This window comes from Zalophus californianus, chromosome 1 (genome assembly GCF_009762305.2).
Source record: "Zalophus californianus isolate mZalCal1 chromosome 1, mZalCal1.pri.v2, whole genome shotgun sequence".
NCBI classification, from domain to species: domain Eukaryota; kingdom Metazoa; phylum Chordata; class Mammalia; order Carnivora; family Otariidae; genus Zalophus; species Zalophus californianus.
In genome coordinates this window covers 97228098-97249095 of record NC_045595.1, presented here as the reverse complement: position 1 = coordinate 97249095, position 20998 = coordinate 97228098, and the positions used below count along the sequence as shown (strand labels likewise).

The following is a 20998-nucleotide window of genomic DNA, read 5'->3' as shown; positions in this document are numbered from 1 at the left end:
CATTCTCTCTATCTCTCTCAAATGAATAAATAAAATCTTAAAAAAATAAATGAGAAGAAGAAGAGGGCAGTACTTCCGCACGATGTTTTCAGCCCCAAGTCGAGCGGGCAGACTATACCTCTCTTAGAGCATGCCCAGGAATCTTAAAGTCTCATTGGCTCTGAGTGGGTCCCACGCACATTGCTGAGCCAATTCACGGTGACTGCGGAAATGCAACTGATTGGCTTAGGCCTAGGTCACATGCTTCTTCCTCAGCGCTCTTCCCAGACCCGCGGGCCGCTTCCTTACCTTCTCAGGGGGTTTCCTGCTCCCACCGTGCCCCTGCACGTCCTTCCGGTTTTCCAGGACCGTCACATATCTGCTGCCCAGTGCTTTGAGGTGCAGTTCCCTGGCCGCCTGGGTGGAGAACAGGCTACGCATCCCAGTGGCCTGAGAAGTTGGTATTCTCACTTGGCCTCTGAGTTTGGCAGCATCTTAGTATATGAGGTGGGCTCTGTCATATGGCAATTCGATGGTTTTTAGGTGCCCTACTACTCTCTCCCCCATCCCACAGATGCAGTTTCTTCCCCTCTACCCTTAGTGGACAGATGCGCCCTCGTAGCATCTCTTGCCACTGCAGAACGCTGGCAAGTCGGTCCGAGGTATGCAGCTGTGGTCCACGGCAAGCTCTGGGCCCATAGGCGGCTCCTAAATGCCTCTCATTCTTTGCGGGCAGTACACAGGCACCTTCTTACCCGCCCCCCCCCGCCCCCTTCTCACTGGCTTGCCCTAGTCCATGCCAGACCATAGCACCTGTCCCTACATTATAGGCGACTTTCCACGTGTGGTGCGGTCACCTCCCAGTAATCCAGGCAAGAAGCAGATATAACTAGTTTATGGAATGGGCTACACCTGGTCAGGTACAATCCAGGGTTGAAGCAGTACCTGATGTTCTGTGTCTCAGATTATTGCCTGTCTTATCCCGAGACTTCCCTTAATGTCAAACTAAAGACTCGCAGGTTGGGGATGTGAAAGGGTAGGTACTACTGAGAAAAACTGTTGCTAGCGTGCACACACTTTGTTACTGCAACACTGACGGTTATTTTCTTCAATAGGCTAAGCCAGGAGCAAGGTAATGGACGGGAGCAAGAAGCGGGGTGGGCACAACCTTATTGGGACAGCCTTCCTGCCTTGGCGGCTGCTAAATCCCAAACTGGAGCGTCAGTGACCTCTGCTGGCAAGATTTTCCCTCCGGTCTGCACAAAGGTGGGAGTCCCCTCCATGGTGGGGGTGCGAGTCTGGTTCAGTGTTCTTGAGAGAGAAGCGGGGAGATTCATGCTTATCGAGCAGAGGGAAGACTGAGTTTTCATGCTGAAACTTCTACTAGGGGGTTGGAGATAGCAGGCGGATATGTAGGCATAGATCTCACCCTAGCCTCCATCCGCTCGCTCTCAAACGCTGACAGCTTGTTTACATTACTCGCCTTCCACATATAAACAGGTTTTCTTTTTTTAACACATATTTTTTTTCAAAAAGAATGCATTCAAAAACAAGTTTTGCATAAACAAGTTTATAATGTTTCTGAAGAACATGTTTGCAAATTGGCAGGGTGAGGGGAAAACACTGTCAAAACAAGTTCACTTTTTAATGTGCAGTGTGTCTATGTGGCGGGGGGGCGGGGGTGAGACTTCCTTTACAAATACCTACCCAAATCACACCCTTTGCACTGCCACATGCCATGTCACCCACAAATCCATGTGAAATGTTGGCATGGGACAAGGCCTAAGCCCTCCTCGAAGCCAGGCAGACCTTTTTACAACTGCCCAGGTACGTCTGTCATGGTAGATTTGGGACAGCAAGGTTGGAAGCCATCATGACAGGTCTCGAGGCTCCTGCTGGTGCAGTTACTGACGAAGCAGCTCTAGTCCCTGCAGGACCACATGGTGGGCACTTGAGGACCTCTCCCAGCCTGCCCTGCCTCCTCTGAATGCCGGCTTTGCCCCCAGGGTGAGGCTTCTGCAGACACTTCCTAACAGGGCTCGGTCCCTTTAATCAGAGCTAATTAGATCCAGACCAAACTGACCAAGGGAACCAATGTCTTCAATGGGGGGGGGGGGGCGAGAGGGAAGGCAGGAATCAGATATCCTTTTCCAGAAATTGGCAATTAGCACCCAGGGATGGCAGGCAGTCGGCATCTGAGGGCCACTGCCCATGAGGTCCTGTCGGACGGGCCAGCATCACGCACGGCAGCCAGGGAGAGGCAGAGAAGGCTGGGAGCACAGAGAGAACGAATAAAGGAGCAAGAAGGAGCATGAAGGGGACGGAGAGATGAGTTGAGGGGCTTCCTGGTTCCAACTGTCATCCACCCATTTTAGGTTCTTGTTTCCTTCCCACATCCCATTTTTGTCTAAATGACAAAAGACCCTGAAGACAGAAGTACTTCTGCTTAGTTTGCATTTAATACAGAGCACAGTGATTCTCAAAGACTTTTGCTTGAGAAAGCTCAGAATTTGAATTATGTTGGTCGAGACTACCAGGAACCTCAGAACGGAGTGGGGCTTCTGTCCATTGGATTTTCTGGATGAGAAATAAGCAGAAAACTCTTTCCATGTTTGTTTGTATCTTTGTTATAAAAATTAGCCTAAAATGCATAAATAAAGAAAAGATTGGAAACGAATGTCTATGGGAGCAGGCCACTGGTTAGAGACTCACACAATGGAGAGCTATGTAGGCATTAAAAGAACAAGACAGATAGATCCATATGTCCCCCCCTAGAAGCCTCTCCCTGATATATTGTTAAACTAAATAAGGTACTGAATGCTATGTGTAGTGTGCTCTCATTTGTGCAAAAAAAGAAGGAAATGCAAATATGTAAGTTCATATCCTATATAAATAGCTGATACATAAAATATACATACATGCTTGGATATGCATAGGATGTCTGCGGAGGACTACCCAAGATGGGGAACAGTGCATGCCCCCAGGGAGAAACCTGGGGGCAGAGTGAGAGAGAAACTTATTTTTCTCTGTGTATCCTTTCATTCTACTTGAAAAAAAAAAAAGTTCTTTTACCATGTATGTGTACTAGCTCTTTAAATACATACATAATGCATAAGCACATACATACAATGCATTAGCCTGCTTTCCCCTTTTGTTAAGTACCGAGCAGTCATTTCTGTTAACCAGGAGAGTTCCCAGAAATTGGAGTAGAAAGGTCCTCAGAGATGTCCACACTACTGGGCTCACCTATTCTGGTGTGTTTGCATTCATCTGTAAAAGTCGATGAAGGATCAAATAAAAGCGGTGAGGAGTGAAGGCTCGGTGTCCATAGAGCAGCACAAGGGAGGGGGTCAGCGAAACGGGCAGGGGTATAATCCAAGTGGCAGCCAGTCACTATCCAAGCTGGAGGATCTGCCAGGAAACTGGGTCCTCATTTCCTATGTAGATTCTCATCATTCTGCGCAGTGAAGTCCTTGGGCTTGCGCCTTTCTGGCTCTCTTAAACGGTGAAAACAATACCTTCTTTCCAGGTTCTTGTTCAGAAGAAAGCATTTGGCATGGTGTCTGGCGCAGTTAATTTTAGCTGAACGTCATGTGTTTTGTGGTCATTTTGATTGACTTTTCTTCAGCATGTCCTGGGAGGAGCTGTATAGCCTACATTAGTAGAGATTATGAGTGTCAACGATGATGTTGGATGTTCTGGGTTTGAATTCAGACTCTGCTGTTTGGAGGAGGTTATTACTAGATGTGTCTCTCTTCTCTTTGAAGATTTTACGAGGAGTGGGGACTTTATTCCATTCAGCACAGACATCTTTGCCATCAACTGGAGAGAACCAGTCTGAGATGGAAACCAATGGAGAAGAAAGTAGAGCAAAGAGAAAAGGAAGAGATAGAAGGAGCGAGCAAGGAAAGAGACAGTATCATTTTTCTTGAGCCCTTACATCCAGCTTTGCTTAAGGCCAACTGTTCTCTCCAGGGCAGTCCAGAAGGTCCTGGCTCCATTTCCCTGTTCTTGTGCTGAGATGTAGAAATACAGTAGACTAGCACCAGGTCCCGTGTTTCCCACCCGCCAGCCACCCCCAACCTGATCCATCGGGTCTGAAGGTGGGGCTAAAGAAAGAGGGAGTGAGAGATTTCTAAAAGAAATTCAAGTGCTTTCACCATCAAAATAGAAAAGGACTCAGCAGGAAAACCCAGAGCTGTCCATCACAGTTAGCAGGACAGATGGGGGGGTGGGTGGGGAAGCCTGGGACAGACCGTCACTTATTCTCAGAGTGGACTCTATGAACGCTTCCGAGGGTGGAAGCTGGAAGCTCCCCAGGAGGTTCTTAAGAGAAATGAGAGTAGAGGGAGTTTCTGTGAAATAATTAAAGCCTTTTAGTAGGACTCTGGAGATTGGGCCCCATGGTTGTCCCCTCCAATCTCTCAGCCCAGACTCGCACAGCCTGGCCAGCTTCCTGTGTGGCCTAGATGTTTCCTCACTTCTCAGGCAGAGGCGGTAGAAAGCTGACAATCCCATTAGCTGTGTTTCAAACTAAAACTGGCCACTTAGTTCTACTTCTGTTGTGGCTGCTGATGCCCCTTCCCGTCCTGGAGAACCTCTTCCCCATCAGGGTGACCAGTCATCCCGGTTTCCCCAAGACTGACCTGGTTTAAGCACTGAAAGTCCCACATCTTGGGAAAACCCTCCTTCCCAGAGGCACTGTGATGGTTCGTCACCCTGGAATGGAGAATCACTACTCTCAGAAGGTGACTCCTGTTTGGGACCACGGTGCTGATGCTGGAAGTGTAGCTAAATAAGGGGAGGAGCTTGCTGTCCGAGAGCAGATGTGGGATTGAAAAAGGATGTTGCCAGAGAGCTGTGGGGGGGCTGAGGCAAAGGCAAGCCGACGTCTGAGGGTCTGCCTCACAAAACACCTCTGGGAAGAAGCTTTAGAAGAGGCTTTGGAACTACGCATTGAGACACGCTCATGACTGTAGATAGGGGTGGAGTTGTGGCGGGGGAAGGGATGGACATTTCAATACTGCCAGGAACTGGAACTCAGACATAGTGTGATGAAAAGCCAGACACTCTGGGGAGTGGTGCCAAACTTTTACAGGGTTGAAGGCAAGTGTTTAGATGGAGGCCTATGCAGTTGACCCTTGAACAATGCAGGGATCGGGGTGCTGATTGCCCTGCACAGTCAAAAATCTGTGTACAACTTTTGACTCCCCAGAAACTTAGCCACTAATAGCCTACAGTTGACCAGAAGCCTGACTGACAACAGAAACAGTCAATTAACACATATGTTGTGTACATATTATATACTGTATTCTTATAATAAAGTAAATTAGAAAAATGTTAAGAAAACCATAAGAAAGAAAATATGTTCACAGTACTGTACTGTATTTATTTTTAAAAATCTGCATATAAGTGGATCCACACTGTTCAAACTCGTGCTGTTCAAGGGTCAACAGTAGTAGATCATATGTCTAAACATTTCAAAGTTAGAAATCAGGTGAATAGCTCTTAAATTGAATATGCTCTCTTCTCTTTCTTTGGTAAACACACCTTCATAACCATCTGGGAAGCCAGGTTTGGATTTAGAATTCCCACCAGACTGGAGGGAGAAGCACAAGAAGAGCTGGGCCCAGGTCCTCCCCCCATGCCTTCTTACTCTCCACCCTGCTCCCTCCCCTATGCTGGGGCCCTCAGGCACGCACACACGGATCACAGACTCCATCCCCGTCCCTGCAAACACCTGCCCCTTGCCCATCCCTGGGGCCGAGGGGAGTGACACTGGCAGGGAAGAGGCCTGAGCAGACCCTGCAAGTGGGCAGAGAATTCTCTGGGTGGTCCTGAGTATTCAGAGTGGCACAGACTCTGGGTGGGCACCTTACTGTTGGCCCTGCAGACTCTGACCCCTGGGGCCGGAGGGCGGGAACCTCTGCAGGAGGGCCAGGGTGGGGCCTTCTTGCTTAGGTGTGGGGATGCTACTGGATGGTGAGGAGTTCCCGGTGGCTGGAATGTTGCCACAGTCAACATGAGCAATAGCGGAGGAGGCGGGTTCCCATCATGATGACGAAAATAGCGGCCCTGAATTTTTCTTTAGGAAGAGAAACGTCAGAAATGATGGGGTCTGACCTGGGAAATGGCCTGCTGCTCTTTCCACTAACCACATTTACCCACATAGTGAGCATGTTCCAGTCAATGGGTGGGACTTGGCCTTTTAGCCCAGTAAAACCAAGAAGGTAGAAATTAACAGCGCCTAAACTAACAGTGTCTCTGGTCGTCAGATTTTGGGAGAGAAATGGGCCACTCGGAGGTGAGTCAGCTTCTCTGTGGCAATACCCCATTGCTTCCCTGAAGTGAGTAAACTTTTTGAAATTAGAGATGTCATTTCCTTTAGATGTCCTTCCTAATGGAAGATGTTCTTCCATTAGCGGGGCCGTGACATGTCAAAGTAAGCGATGACCCGGACTTCCAGGGCTATGACATGATACAAGGGCACAGAAAGAGCCTGAAGATCCTGTCTGAGGCCAGTCTACACCTCAGATTCTAACTCCCTGGTCCCAGTCATAGGCTGCCCCCCATATTTGACCATTTGGAGCAGCTGACTAGAAGTTTCAGATTTTGATTACTTATAAGAAAAAAACCAATACAACCCTTGCCCTGCCCTCCCTGCCCCCCCCCGCCCCCCCCCCACTTACATTTCTATTCTTTCCTGATTGGGTAAAGGCAAGCAAAAGTATAAAGTCTTCCATTTGTCTCAGGCCACACAAGACCCTATTTTCACCCCCAACATAAAAAAAGCCTTGTTTAGATAGTCCTTGAAATTTGACTCAATATTTACCCTCCTCATTTATTTTCATTTAAAATATTTTTATTTATTTATTTTTAAATATTTTGTTTATTTATTTGAGAGAGAGAGGGAAACAGCATGAGAGGGGAGAGGGTCAGAGGGAGAAGCAGGCTCCCCGCTGAGCCAGGAGCCCAATGCAGGACTCGATCCCAGGACTCCAGGATCATGACCTGAGCCAAAGGTAGTCACTTAACCGACTGAGCCACCCAGGCGTCCTTCCATTTAAAATATTTTTTAGAATTTCTTCCTCTCTCCCAGCTCCTTCACAGCTCGCTCCAGGAACGCTCTGGTTCTACCACGAATAATGCTGTGCTCCTAACCACCATGGCTTTGCAGTGAGAGGGTGTGCTGTGCAACTGGGCTTCAGTCCCTTCTGCTTCTCTCAGCAGACTCTGGAACTCAGCTGCCTGGGACGAACTCTGCTTCTCCACATCCCAGCTGTCTGACCTTGGGTAAGTCGTCTAGCTCCTCTGTGCCTAGGATTTCTCATTGGGGATTATCTCTTGTAGCATAGCTTATCCCTAAAGATGGCCACCATCTATCCCTTTCCTCCCCGGATGTGCCTGCTGCCCCCAGCCCCCCACTGAAAAGTGTAGTCCGTTCCTCCACCCCTGACCTGACTCTAAGCTGGGCTGGGGCTGCCTGGATGCCCCGTGTGGTCAAGGCTTTAGATGACACCACCTGGCTACCAACTGCCTACACCGGCATGAGAGGCACACTCAGCTGATCCCAGTCAGACCCCAAAACCATGTGAGATAATAATACTGGTACATGGCTGTTCTGAGCCGCTGAGTTTTGTGGCACTGTACAGCACAAGATAACCACATTAAATGTTGATGGGGATGGTCATATCAGTGTCTATCTCACGGCATTGATATGAGGATTAAATGAGGTAATATTCATTAGATGCTTAGAACAGTGCCTGGTAATACAGGCACCCCTTGGAGATACCATGGGTTTGGTTCCAGACCACCACAATAGAATGAATAACACAATAGAAGAAGGCAAATGAGTTCTTTGGTTTTTCAGTACATGTAAAAGTATGTTTACACTAGACTGGAGTCTACTAAGTGTGCAATAGCATTATGTCTAAAAAACCAGTGTACGTACCTTCCTTAAAAAAATACTCCATTGCCAAAAACATGCTAACCCTCATCTGAGCTTTTAGGGAGTTATAATCACTGATCACAGATTACTGTAACAAATATAATAATGAGGAAGTTTAAAATATTGCAAGACTTACCAAAACGTGCCACAGAGATACCAATAGATTTGCTCAATGCAGGGTTGCCACAAACCTTCAGTTTGTGAAAAAAAAAAAGAAAAAGAAAAAAATGCAGTATCTGCAAAGCGCAATAAAGTGAAGCACAATACCGTGAGGGCTACCTACGCTACCACCTGCCACGTAAGAACACACTGACCAAAACAATGGCCCGGGGCATTCTGAGGGTATTCGAGTCTCAAGCTAATAAACACTAATTTTGAGGGAAGCCCAACAGTTGTCCTTGACCCAGTCCCCCATCTTCCAGAACATCCCTTAGTCAATGTGCAGTCGGTGGGTGGTGGTAAAAAACGTGTCCTGAAAACTGACCGGTGTTGGTCCAGTCTCTGAGTCCCTTGGCTTCTCCATGCTCTGTGTCCACAGCTTTTAGATGAAGAAGACGGTAATCACGGCCGCCACAACGCGACGGTGGTGACAGACAAATAGGAAAGTAGTTGTGGAAGAGCTTTGAAGACCTCCTCCATTTGTGTGTGTCTGTCAGACACTGAAGTCCATATTTCCTTGAATCAAACCCAGGCTTTATAGTTCTTGGCTACAACCAAGTCTCTTGCCGATACCCTCCACCCCCTGCCTCCTCGTCCTTCGTTCCACCCCATATGGTGGGGTCGTGGTCTCCAAACCTCAGGTGCACTTACTACCTTTCTCTTTCTTCTCTCCTTTTGTAGCTAAGCAGCTGCTTCTCCTCCTCCTCCTCTTCCTTCTTCTTCGTTTTAAATTTATTTGAGAGACAGAGAGAGCTCAGCAGGGGGAGGGGCAGACCAGGAGGGAGAGGGAGAAGCAGGCCCCCCACTGAGCGGGGAGCCAGATGCAGGATTCAGTCCCAGGACCCTGAGCCCAAGGCAGATGCTCGACTGACTGAGCCACCCAGGCACCCCCTTCACAGCTAAGTTTCTTGAAACCAGAACCCTTGCTCACTGTCTCCCCCTCCACTCCTGCATCTGATGCCCAGCTTCCACCAGCAGCACCACACTGAAACTACTCCAAGATCCCCCAGGTGAGCCACCAGAGCAGGCTCATACCAGCTCTTGTGAGCTGACTTATGTCTCTCTTCCCAACTCCACGTTCAGTGACATCATGCTGGTAGCTTAAAAATCATCCATGGCAGGAGTCTTTACACGACAGACATTGGCAAGCACTAGGAACCCGGCTTTCCCTCTCTCCAAGGTGATGGTCATTAACCGTTTACCAGCACATCACTGCCAGTGACCTTCTAGTTGCTGGGTGTAAAAGGGCACTTTCGAGATTTTCTTTAGTCGGCTTTATCTTCACTGGACACCATTGATCATTCTCTCCTTTCTGAGAGGTTCTCCATCTCTGGCCCCCTAGCTGCCACGCCCCCAATTTTCCTCCTATTTCTCCATCTCTTCTCCATGCCAGCCCCTTAGAGGCTTTTATTTAATTCATCTTTCCAATATCTGTGTTCTCTGGGATTCTGTCTTTTTTTGCTATACAAGCTTGATAGGAGACATCTTACATTCCCATAGTTTCAACAAATCTGAAACCAAAAGGTTATCCTTGGCCCCTCCCTAGCCTTCACTTCCCCATATCTATCCAACATCAAGTGCTGCTGATTTTATCTCCTAAATAGCTCTCATTCTCTCCCCCTTCTCTCATCTTCACGGCCAATACATACTCCACGCCACTGCCCTCTCCAGTCTGGACCACTGCAGTAGCTTCCTACCTGCTCTATTTCCGGCCAAATTGAAATACTTCGTCTGGTCCCAGCAATTCAGCAGCTCTCTGCTGCTCTTAGGAGAAGATCCCCATCCTTAGCAGGACTTGGGGACCCTGCAGCATCTGGCCTCCGGCCTCCAGTCTCATCTCAGACCCATCCCTCTTGCACTCTGGCCACCACTGGCTTCCAGTACACTGTGGTCCCTCTAGAAGCAGACTTTTGCACATGCTGTTCCCTCTACCTGGAAATTCGCTCCTCTTTCAATTCTTATTCCTCGTTCCGATCTCACCCAAAAGGCACTTCCTCAAGGAACTTCCTGACTAGCACCTCTTCTTTGTAGCACTTATGCGGATTTAAGTGTTTTGCGTGCCCCACTAGATCATAAGCTCCAGGGACAATCTGTTTTGCCTGCTCTTGTATTCCCAGCATCTAGCTCAAATAGGTTTTGAAGGAATGAAACATGCCTTTCAGCTTCATACCTGAATTCAGTCCCCTCTTGCAAACTGCTGGTGACTCCATCCTTCCATTGCTCAGGCCCAAGACGTGGAGTCCTCTTGGATGCCTCTGTTTTTCCCACCTCCTGGGACCTAAACCACCTGCAAATCCCATCAGATCTACCTTCAAAGTACATCCAATATGTCAGCCAGACAGCATGTCCCTCCTGATGGAAGAACATAACCAACTTAGGAAGCTGTCTTGCTAATTCCCAGGCCGTGAGAAACTCTTCAGGACAAACAACATAATGTCTTCAGAAATATATTGCAAGGGGGCAAACAAAGAGAGTCTCTTCACTGACCTGCAGTCTCCGCACGCACTGCAGTGTGAGTCATCCTTTAAACACATTAGATCATGTCCTGTCTGTTGAAGCCCTCCCATGGCCTCTCATGTTGCTTCTGGGACCTAGCTCTGAACTTCCCTCCTAGCACTCAGCTGCTCCTCTGCTCCCCCATCATCTGTCAGGGTCAGAAGTACAAATTCTCTGGCAAGGCCCATGAGGCCCTGGTGATGTGGCCTCTATGTGCATCTCCTGGCTCACCCACCCAAACCCCAGGTTTGCATAGCAGTCTGCCCTCACCCATGCTCCTTTGTTTTAGCCCCTCCTACCCGGGCCTGCCCGCACTAGGAAGCTCCCAGGCTCCCTCAGCCCCAGCTCCGAGCCATCTCTCTCATAACCCAACACAGTCCAATCTGCTTTCGAGCTCCCAGGAGCTCAGGGTTTTATTTTGTCATCATGCCTTGCCTCATCAGTCTCCTTCCCCGGATCCAGCTCCTTGAAGGCTCAGGCTACCTCTTCTATCTCTATAGCCCTGGGCACAATACCTGAGACTCAAAATTAAACATATTTTGAATGAACGAATGAAAATTCTACATAAATTAGCACTGTTACATCTTTTAAGCCTCTGTATACCAAAGTTTCCTGTAACAGGAATAATATCCTTACCCCTATAATTACACAGAAGTCATAGCTTTTAAAATTGTTGGGGAAAAAAGTGCTCTCGACTTCTCAGCAAAACATTCTTTTTTAAAAAAAAAAAGATTTTATTTATTTGAGAGAGAGAGTGTGTGAGCATGAGCAAGGGGCGAGGCAGAGGCAGAGGGGGAAGGAGACTCCCCACTGAGCAGGGAGCCCCTGATGACGTGGGGCTCCATCCCAGGACCCTGAGATCATGACCCGTGCTGAAGTCAGACGCTTAACCGACTCAGTTACCCAGGCGCCCCTCAGCAAAAGATTCTAAATAAACAGAATTGAGGTCTTAGATGTCAAGAATGAAATAGTAATTTAAAAAAATCTTTAAAAGTGTAATCATAGGGCTGCCTGGGTGGCTCAGTGCGTTAAGCGTCTGCCTTCGGCTCAGGTCATGATCCCAGGGTCCTGGGATCGAGCCCCGCATCGGGCTCCCTGCTCCGTGGGAAGCCTGCTTCTCCCTCTCCCACTCCCCCTGCTTGTGTTCCTGCTCTCGCTGTGTCTCTGTCAAATAAATAAAATCTTTAAAAAAAAAAAAGTGTAATCATAGTTCTGTTATAACCAGTTCTTCCATTAGTTGTCTAAATTTGGAGAGTTTCATTTTAAAAAGTTGCACACCAAGCCAACTTGCCTGTCCACTGAGCACCTTACTTGAAGAGTCAGCATCAAGGGGTGAATATTGGGAAGGGAGAGTGGGGACAAGGGGGGGTTCCTCTCTCCAGAAGGGAGATCAATAGCCCACCAGGATTTGGGGAAGAGGAAGGTGAAGAGTTCTCACATACGGAGGAAATTGCCTCTGCAAAGAGCACACCTGATGGAGACAGAGGGCGTGGAACCAAATCAGTTGATGGGAGCCGATGAGAAAAGAGGAAGGTGAGCAACAGGACTAAGAAGACCCAAAGTAATTCATACAATATGTACAAATAGGACTGCCTTGCATGATTTGTTTTGATGCTTTTAATCCAGTTACTTTCTCAACTGTTACAAATTCTTTCAATATTGAATCTGTTGTTTTGCTCGATCAATGACGTTAGTTTCAACAGCCAGCAGTTATCAAAGTTTTGGTCTGGATCTGGTTTGGATTACCCTTCCAGTACAAAATTGGTGCTACCGGCCACCCATGAGGAGGACTGGAAGTCTGAGTTATTTTCCCTGTGTTGCTGATGGATTGTGCGGCGTGAGCCACTGGCACACCCTTCCACGTGACCTACTCAGTGTGACCCCCTGCATGCATCTGAAGATAACGAGTCAAGGTTAGGGGTATGGTCTGTGATGATGGAACACAGTGTTTTCTTTGGGTGAGAAATTACTAGCTTAGAACAGCATTAAATGATAATTTTACTCCATATTCTTGGGAAAAAGTGCACAGGTTTTTAAAAAAATGGTTTTATAGGGCAATACCCCAACATCGAGGAGAAAGCCAAGTGCCCCAAGTGTTGAGGCGTGAGGACAAAAAGCAGGGCTGTGCCAGGGAGAGCTGAGGCCAGTACAGCCTCCCGAAAGCCGGCACTGGGGCACCGCCGTCCTAGCGCCGCCTGCCCTCCTCACGCCTCCTTTCCTACTCTCCGCTCGGTTTCCAGGAAGCAGTTTCCTCTAAGGTGCTGAGAAGAAACGAAGACATGGGCTCTGAAGTCACGAAGTCCTGGGTTGGAATCCTGACTCTGTCTGGCTGTGGGATCTTCTCAAAGTCACCATAAAATGTGGAAAGTGAGGGCGACTTCCCAGGCTTGTCGGGAAAGACCCGAATGAAACGGCCCATGGGAAGAACGGTGCCAAGCACCTGGGACCAACTGGAATCTGTCTCCTGGGGCAGAGACACTTCCAGGGCTCTCGGATTCCCCATGCCAAGGTCAGGCCTGTCCAAAGCACCGAACGATAAGAAGACTTCCAGCTCTCTTATTCTGCCTTTTTTTTTTTAAATGTATATTCCGTTTGGGTCCTAAGCATGTAAGTAGGTATCATGGAATGCAAACAAGGAAGGAAACAGAAATATACTAAGTGAATGATACGTGAAACAAGGCTGTGACTCACAAAGAGGAAACTGCTGCTTGGCTGCACAAAAGAATTAACATTAAAACATTTAAGAGACTTAACATAGGAATAAGCTATTTTAATCAAGCAAAACCAAATTTGTATTCATTATTTCTAAAAATAAAATTAGACTTTTCCAACCCTTAACATCTGCATTTAATAATATCTTCTAACCAAAATACAGATGCTAAAATGGCAAATTACAATATATCTTGTACAGCATACAGTATGCTCACTGTTTACACCTACTTTAATTCTAGTTGGTCGTTATGTACTCAATGCATACTTAAACATCACTCATGATAAAGTTTTCACAATTAACAAAAAAAATGTGACAAGGCTGTCTTAAAACGGCTCTGCTATAAATTGTATAGAATATACAGAATTACAAAGTCAAGTATTTTTTTTATCAAAATATACACCCCTCCCTGAAACTAACACAAGCTATCAACATTTTAAACGAATAATACAATTATAGAAAATATTTGCAAAATTATTTTTTCATGTATAAATATTCTGCCATATTTACTTTGGTCTAGAATTATCAGCACACAAGTCCACTTAAAAAATTTCCACATGTAAGGGCTGGGAGACATCACTACATGGAATAATTTTATGTTTAGAGTTACCCCAAATCAAAATGACTGAAATACACAGTAATTCTCTTTGATTAATAATCCTAATTGAGATAAAACAAATTAGTAGATCACAGAATTGCCTATTCATTATTTTAATTATCAATTCAGAAATGATTTTCATAAGCCCTTTGTGACTATCTCTTTGAACAAAACCCAAATGAATAATGCAGGTATACATATATACAATGTATTAAAATAAGGTTGAATTTGCTTGCATTTTCCCATTTTCCTCTATTACATAATACTGTATGTAAGTGAAAGTAGATGAACAAAAGATAAATGCAGATGCAGTACTGGGGTTACTTAACAGCAAAATACTACTATATAAAAAGGTCAGCTCTGATCATGTCCTTTTCTGGGTGTTTAAACGTTTTCTTGCCCACCCAAATCCACATTAAGTCTTCTTCGTGGAGATATCACAATACTTGGAGAGAGGAACTGGAGTCCTTTGAACTACTTCTTCATAGTGGTGACTTTGCAACCTTGGATAACCTTGGGCTTCCATCTATCAAATCCCATGAACATGAATGGCTGTAGGTCACCCTTAAACCAGGTTCCGGATTCTGCTCACACTGCTGATCAAAGGGTAGGAATGTTTTCTCTCTCCCTCCTATCCTGGCAGTTTAAATGTAAGAATGAGGAGTTCCAGCTTCCCAGAACCTAGTCCACATGATGGACTATCCTACAGGGCAACTGGACTTCGAGGGCAATGCTGATGGTGTGGGTCAGCATAAAAGAACATGAAAAAACTTAAGTGGGTTTTTAGCAAGGGAGCTAGATGTCTGCAAACATGAAGACAAGGCATCTGGCTTTGGGGATAGGTTTCTGAGTCATGTAAGTAAGTGATGGAATCTTATCACTCCACATTCTATCTCCCCACCCCACCCCCAAAAAGCAAAGCTCCTGTTTGAGGCAAGGAAGGTCATCGCCTCCTCTTGCCCACTCAAGTCATTAATGGGTGAGGTGGGAGGTGTGTTTCTGATGTCCTTTTGTTTCATACTAGTGTACATTTGTGGGCTGTATAATCTCCAAGAAGGCTGACGATTATAGGGATTAGGCTTTCTGTCACTTTCAAGTGCCTGGGAATTCACCACCATACGCATGCTTTGCACTAAATCTCCTGGACAACCCCCTTCAGTGGAATGGGAGGTGTCAGGTTTTATGTAAACCCTTGAGACTGATGAAGTCTGTCTGAAATAGACCCCCATATCCATGGCCTTGCGATGGATGGAAGACTGCAGGGAGTTTCAGAAGAATTTGACCCTTCTTTATTTTCTGAGGTGAGGCCACTGCAAAGTAATATACAGCACAGGTAATCAGAAAAGTTCTGGGAGGGCTCTCCCCCACAGATAAGGCATGACCTATGTTTTCTGTGACTGGAGCAGACCAGTTCTAGTAATAGCTCAGCCATAACTTCAAGGGAACAGCATTCCATTTAAAAGCATACAATATGCTCTTAAATCAGATTCGAGATGCTTTCTACCAATTTTTCCAACAGTCCTCATTATTTGCAGATCTATTGCTCGCCATTATAATTCTCTACAGGGGACATGGACAGTTAAAAGTCATAGTGATTTATATATGTATTTTACAAGGTTTGTGTTGCAGAAAAGTAGTTCTAGATAATGAATGTCCTACTTAGGTTACTCAATTTCACACATATTTTCAGCTATAATATTAAATATTTCATATATATCCACTAATTTAAACAATTTTTAATAGCACAGAAGCCAGATGGGAAAAATGACTGTCATAGCTCATTTACCTTCTAACATATTTATGAAGATGATGTTTTCATGATATCTGACCCTCGTTTTCTCCAGTGGACTAAAGACAGCTCAGCAGCCAGTTCCTATCAGCACTTACTAGAAAGTTTTAAATTAGGCTAACATTAGACTCTTCCCCCCCCACCCCCACTGGCAAAAATACCACAGCTAAGAACTTCATAAACTTCCACAAGATACTTGGGATACTGGAGGATTCGGCTATTTCGTTTTTGTGCACTTTGCATGAAGTTAATGCTAAAACCCAAAGTAGGTATTAGGATCCTTTTTTCTGGAATTTTCACAAATGAGATTTTCTTTTTTTTACATTTCACTCCTTCATGACTGTTGCGTGAACAAAACTTAAAAAAAAAAAAAAAAAAACAGAAGAAAACAGCTAACTAAAAAACAAAAACAAAAAAAACCCCCAAACAACAAACCCACCAACTTATATTTTTGAAGACTTTTCTAAGTATCGCCACTCAAAGGACATTTTCAACAATGGTTTGTACGTTATCCTTTTGGTCACTGTCTTCTGAGTCATTGACATGTGGGTTCTCCAGGGGGTTTGAGTTCTCCTGGCACATGTCACCTTCTACTTTCTCCCGCTGACTTGGACTTTTGAATAAGTGTTTCTTCTGGTGCATTCCAAGGGCAGCAGCTGTTTTGCAAATTTTGGGGCACTGGAAGCAGGCATAGCCCTTCCCGTCATGCTCCCAAATGTGCCTCTGCTCGTGATTCCTTTTTGTGGAAAGGTACAAAAAGCTCTGAAAGCAGAACTGACAGTGGTAACGCTTTTCGCCCGTGTGGATCCTTTCGTGGATCTTGAGGGTCTCGTTCAGCGTGAATGCCTTGTTGCAGTACTGACAGATGAACTCCTTCACGCCCAGGTGGATGCGTTCGTGTTTCTGCAAGTTTCCCTGCACCGAAAAGCACCGCCCACAGGTCTTGCACTGGTATGGCTTCTCTCCGGTGTGACACCTCATGTGCATCTTGAGGGTCGACGGGCTCTGGAACTGCTTGGCACAGAACTCACAGGCGTACGGCCTCGCAGTGAGATGCCGGTGGGGCCTCCCTTGATTCCCCGCGCCCGAGGCTTTGTCTCCATCACAGAGTTCACACTGCAGCTTGGGCATCTCCTTATTTTCTTCTTCCTCAAAGGCCTTCTCCTGGGGAGCCTTCCCCACGGCACAGTCCAGTTCTGCCGGGTATCTGCACTTACTGCTTGGGCTCCTGTTTTCATGCTCTTTCTTCCAGTTGGCCTTCCTCATTTTTCTCAGCTGTCTGGATTTCTTTTTGGGTTTGTAGTTGTAGTAAGGACGCCAGGGCTTGTCAGTGGAATCCTGGTCACTGGCGTCGTCAAACATCTCGTTCATTTCCACACACTCGGACTGGCAGAGCCCGAGGGGGCTGGCTCTGTTGGTTTCCGGGTCACTCTCCTGTGGCAAAGCCTCCTCCTCCATCTGGTACTTGGGTCTTCTTCCTCTTTTATAGAACAGCTTAGATCCTAGGATGTGCCTTTTCACGATGGCTTCGTTTCCAATTTTCACTGTTATCTGGCACAGGGGCGCGACGTTGCTGTTTGTAGAGGTTCCAGGCAGAGCGGGCTTTGCAATGTAGGTTTCGATTTTACTGGTTTCTTTAACATTTGTGGTTTTGCTCAGCGACCCTCCGGGATCAGCCACGTACTTGGACTCGTCTGCTACCTCTGCCTTGTTACACAGCACAGTTTTCTTTTTCTCCTTGATGCTCTTGGGCCTGCTGACCACTCTGCTCACTTTATCGGGCTCAAGTTTGCTGTCGTCTTTCAGGGCCTGACTGACAGCCGGGTCTGAAGGGGCTCGGTGGTTGCTGCTGGCCACGGCGGCAACGGCGGTGCTGTGCATTATCACTGATGAGAACTGGCTACTGTGCACAATGACCGAGGGTGCTGAGCCACTGTAGCTGATCACGGAGGCTGCGTGCTCACTGCCGTTATTCAGAGATGAAACGGGTACATCCCCTACCGGCAGGTCAGAGCTGCCGGCGTTCTCCGTGGAAGAAACGGACACCTCGGCGGAATAAAAGTGATTGTCAAGGTCCACTTTCAACGTTTCCTCTCCCCATTTGGTCCCCTCTGCATTCTGTACGTTGGCAGAAGTGGGTACCTCCTGACGTGCAGACGTTTCCAAGGGGATGGCGGGACTGTTGGTCAAGGTGTTTACGCGGTCCTGGAAATTCAATGTTGGTAACTCAGAGCTGTGTGGATTCTGAATAACATAGGGGCCAGCTGCAGACTCATTCATCTGACTGTTCTCTCGGGCATTTTCATAGGAAGAATTTCGGTAGCTTTTATAAGGAGCCCTCTTGCATTTCATAGGCAGTAGCCTGTAAAGTTTATATGGATAGACGCTAGGCTTCAGGCCTCCATTGGCTGTTTTTTTACTGATGGAAAGTCTATGATCTATGGCATGGAAAGACTTCTGATGGTTCTTGAGAATATAGTAGGTCATGAAAGTTTCAAGGCAGAAAATGCACTGATAGCGCCTTTCTCCTGTGTGCCAAATTTCATGTCTTGTCCTGTACTCAGCCAATGCAAATACTTTGTTGCAGTAATGGCAAGGATAGGTTCTTCTCCACGAGTGAACATTTGCATGCCTTCGGAGGCTGGACAAAGTCACATAACTCCGTTTGCATACAACACAACTGTAGAGCATCTGCCCGTTCACAAATTTAACCATGTGGTCCGTTTCTGGCAAGGAGCTTCCGGTACTGGAAAAGTCACCGATCCTGTTTTCAGACAACAGAGGTTCTGGACCCGTGAATGAACTTCCATTCTGTCCAATGGTAGGATAGTTTTCTAAAAAGCGCTGGTTTCCTCCAGGAACAGGCATGTGGCTAGACCGCATACAAATCTGCTCGTGCCGATCCAGCCTGTTCAGCGTGCTGAACTGCTTGTTGCAGTACTTGCACACCAACGGCTCCTGGGTTGGCTTGTGAAGCTGCATGTGGGCACTGAGCAGTGCGCTACTGTCAAAGGATTGGGAACAACAGCTACAATTGTAAACGAGAGGCGGGACCTCTGCCGCCGGTGGCCCAGGAACGTCTGAGGATTTATTTGCATCTTCCTTGGAAAAACGGACATCTCCTTCGTTGTTGGGAGATTTCGAACGAGGCAGGACTGCAGCCGGCTGTGGGCTTCTTTCTTGATGAACCTCTAAGCTGGTTACCGGAGGGGGTGGTATACTGTCTGTAGCTGAGTCAGAATCCGGGGGTATGGACACTGTCTTTGGCTTTCGGCATGTTTTCGGTTTTGCTGCAAGAGCGTCACAATTTTCTTTACCTGTCTTACCAGGGGAGCTGCTGTCATGTTCACGGGCAGGCTGATTTCTGTAGGCCTCGGCCACGGAAGAAACAGCATACGAGTGCTCCGCTAGGGTGCGGACGGGCTCCGCCTCGTGACACACGTCGGCCCTCTCCAGGCAGAGGCTAGCGGTTCTCATGGAGTCGGAGACCTTTTTGAAACTTGCCCTCAAGTCCAGTGGAGAAAACATGTTATTACTATTTTCTGTCTCAATGATGGAAAATGCATTGGTGATCCTTGGCCCATTGGTGATGGCAGGTTCTTCGTGCCTTTTTTCATTTTTTTCTTCTTTAACCACTCCCTTTTCGGTAATGCAGAATACATAGGGACCGGGGGAATTTGAAAAGTTGCGATCAGTAAGATCTTCCAAGAAGGATATTCCCAGCTTTTTTCCTGCAGCTGCAAGATCGGTGACTGTTTCCTGTCTCTTGACGACAACTGTGGAGCTGTAGATATAATTAAGGATTTCTGTAAACACTTCAGCTTTGAGATCATCCAGTTCCAGGACATGGCTGGAAATACAGATCGTATGGCTCCAAAAGATATTTTTGAAATAAAGGCTTGAAGCAGCTAGGACATTGCTGTGCGCTTTAAATTTGGTGTCTTCCACAATAATAGTGACATCACACAAAATGCCCCGAATGCGCTGCTCATTTAAGATGGAGAGCACTGTGTCACTGTGCAAGTCGTCCTTGAGGTCCCTGGAAAGGGACATGACTGTCATCTGAAACAAGAGGAGACAGATGATCAGAGACCCTCCCACAAGTAGTTTCTTTCTTTTTAAGTAAGCTCTATGCCCAGTGTGGGGCTCAAACTCACGACCCCTCAAGAGCAGCACGCCTTACCGACTGAGCCAGCCAGGCACCCCAACAAGAAGTTTCTTTATTTCTAGACAATTTTCAACACTTTTGAAACACTTTTTTTTTTGGTATGAAAATACAGGTTTTTATCTCATTCTGCTGTTACTTGTAAGACTTGGAGTCAACATTAGAAGCTAAATCTTGATCTCGCCCCAGTCTGTTTCTCATACCATCGCTAATAGTTGTTATAGTTGGAAATCCTCCCAGAACTCTTTCTCCAAAGCTGTAGCTATATATACACGTCTAAATTTGGGAGGAGGAGGGTTTCTCCCCACAAATGTTTAGGGTCTTTTCGTCACTCAAGACTGCTGCACTGAATTCCTAGAGCTGAGTAGTGCTATGGTCCTGCTACAACCTCCTATTTTCACAGATAATCCTGATGATCTGATCCAAACATCATTTATGAAGCAGGAAGATGATTTTCTTTTTTTTTTTTTTAAAGCTTTCCGTAAGTAAGCAGTACCCATATATAAAGGTATTGCCTGCTCAGAGAAGAAGAACTGGAGAAGCTGCTCCTAATTTGTGGCTCTGAAAGGTCTCTGGATGGAAAGCCTCAGTCTGCATGACCAAGTCTGACCACCAGGGGTGCCCTGCCTCTCTGCGCTACTGGTCCTTATTTCCTTTCAGGATAGCCAAGGTAGATTAAGGGTTTTCAAAAACAACTCTGTGAGGTATTGAAGGCACACAAAAAACAACACACGAAACCAGGAAAGTACGCCTCTGAGTCTAGTGCTATCTCACTGTGGTTTTGATTTGCAGACATCTCTACAAGATCTTGATTTCAATTCCTTCGAATATATACCCAGAAGTGGGGCTGCTGGATCATACAGTAGTTCTATTTTTAATTTCTTGAGGAATCTCCATACTGTTTTCCATAGTGGGAATTTACATTCCCACCAACAGTGCACAAGGTCTCCCTTTTCTCCAACCCTTCATCAACACTTGTTATCTCTTATCTTTTTGATTTTAGCCATTCTAACAGGTGTGAGGTGATATCTCACTGTGGTTTTGATTTGCATTTCCCTGATGATGAGTGATGTTGAGCATCTTTTCCTATGTCTGTCGACCGTCTGTAGGCCTTCTTTGGAAAAATGTCTATTCAGGTCCTCTGCCCATTTGTT

General features: G+C 46.5%; 1 protein-coding gene across 17 annotated transcripts in view; it reads right to left on the bottom strand.

Annotated features, from left to right (window-relative positions):
* Positions 1–20998, bottom strand: part of ZBTB38 (zinc finger and BTB domain containing 38) — a 111089-nt gene that overhangs the window by 16522 nt on the left and 73569 nt on the right. For 15 of the 17 annotated variants that reach the window (XM_027585340.2, XM_027585344.2, XM_027585337.2 and 12 more), the window contains one exon: positions 11948–19741. The exons of the other annotated variants lie outside the window; for them this stretch is intronic. In XM_027585340.2, the coding sequence (XP_027441141.1) occupies positions 16157–19741 (3585 nt within the window). In that variant the 3' untranslated portion in view covers positions 11948–16156. Of the gene's footprint in view, positions 1–11947; positions 19742–20998 lie in introns of those variants that run through there. 17 annotated transcript variants of the gene reach the window in all.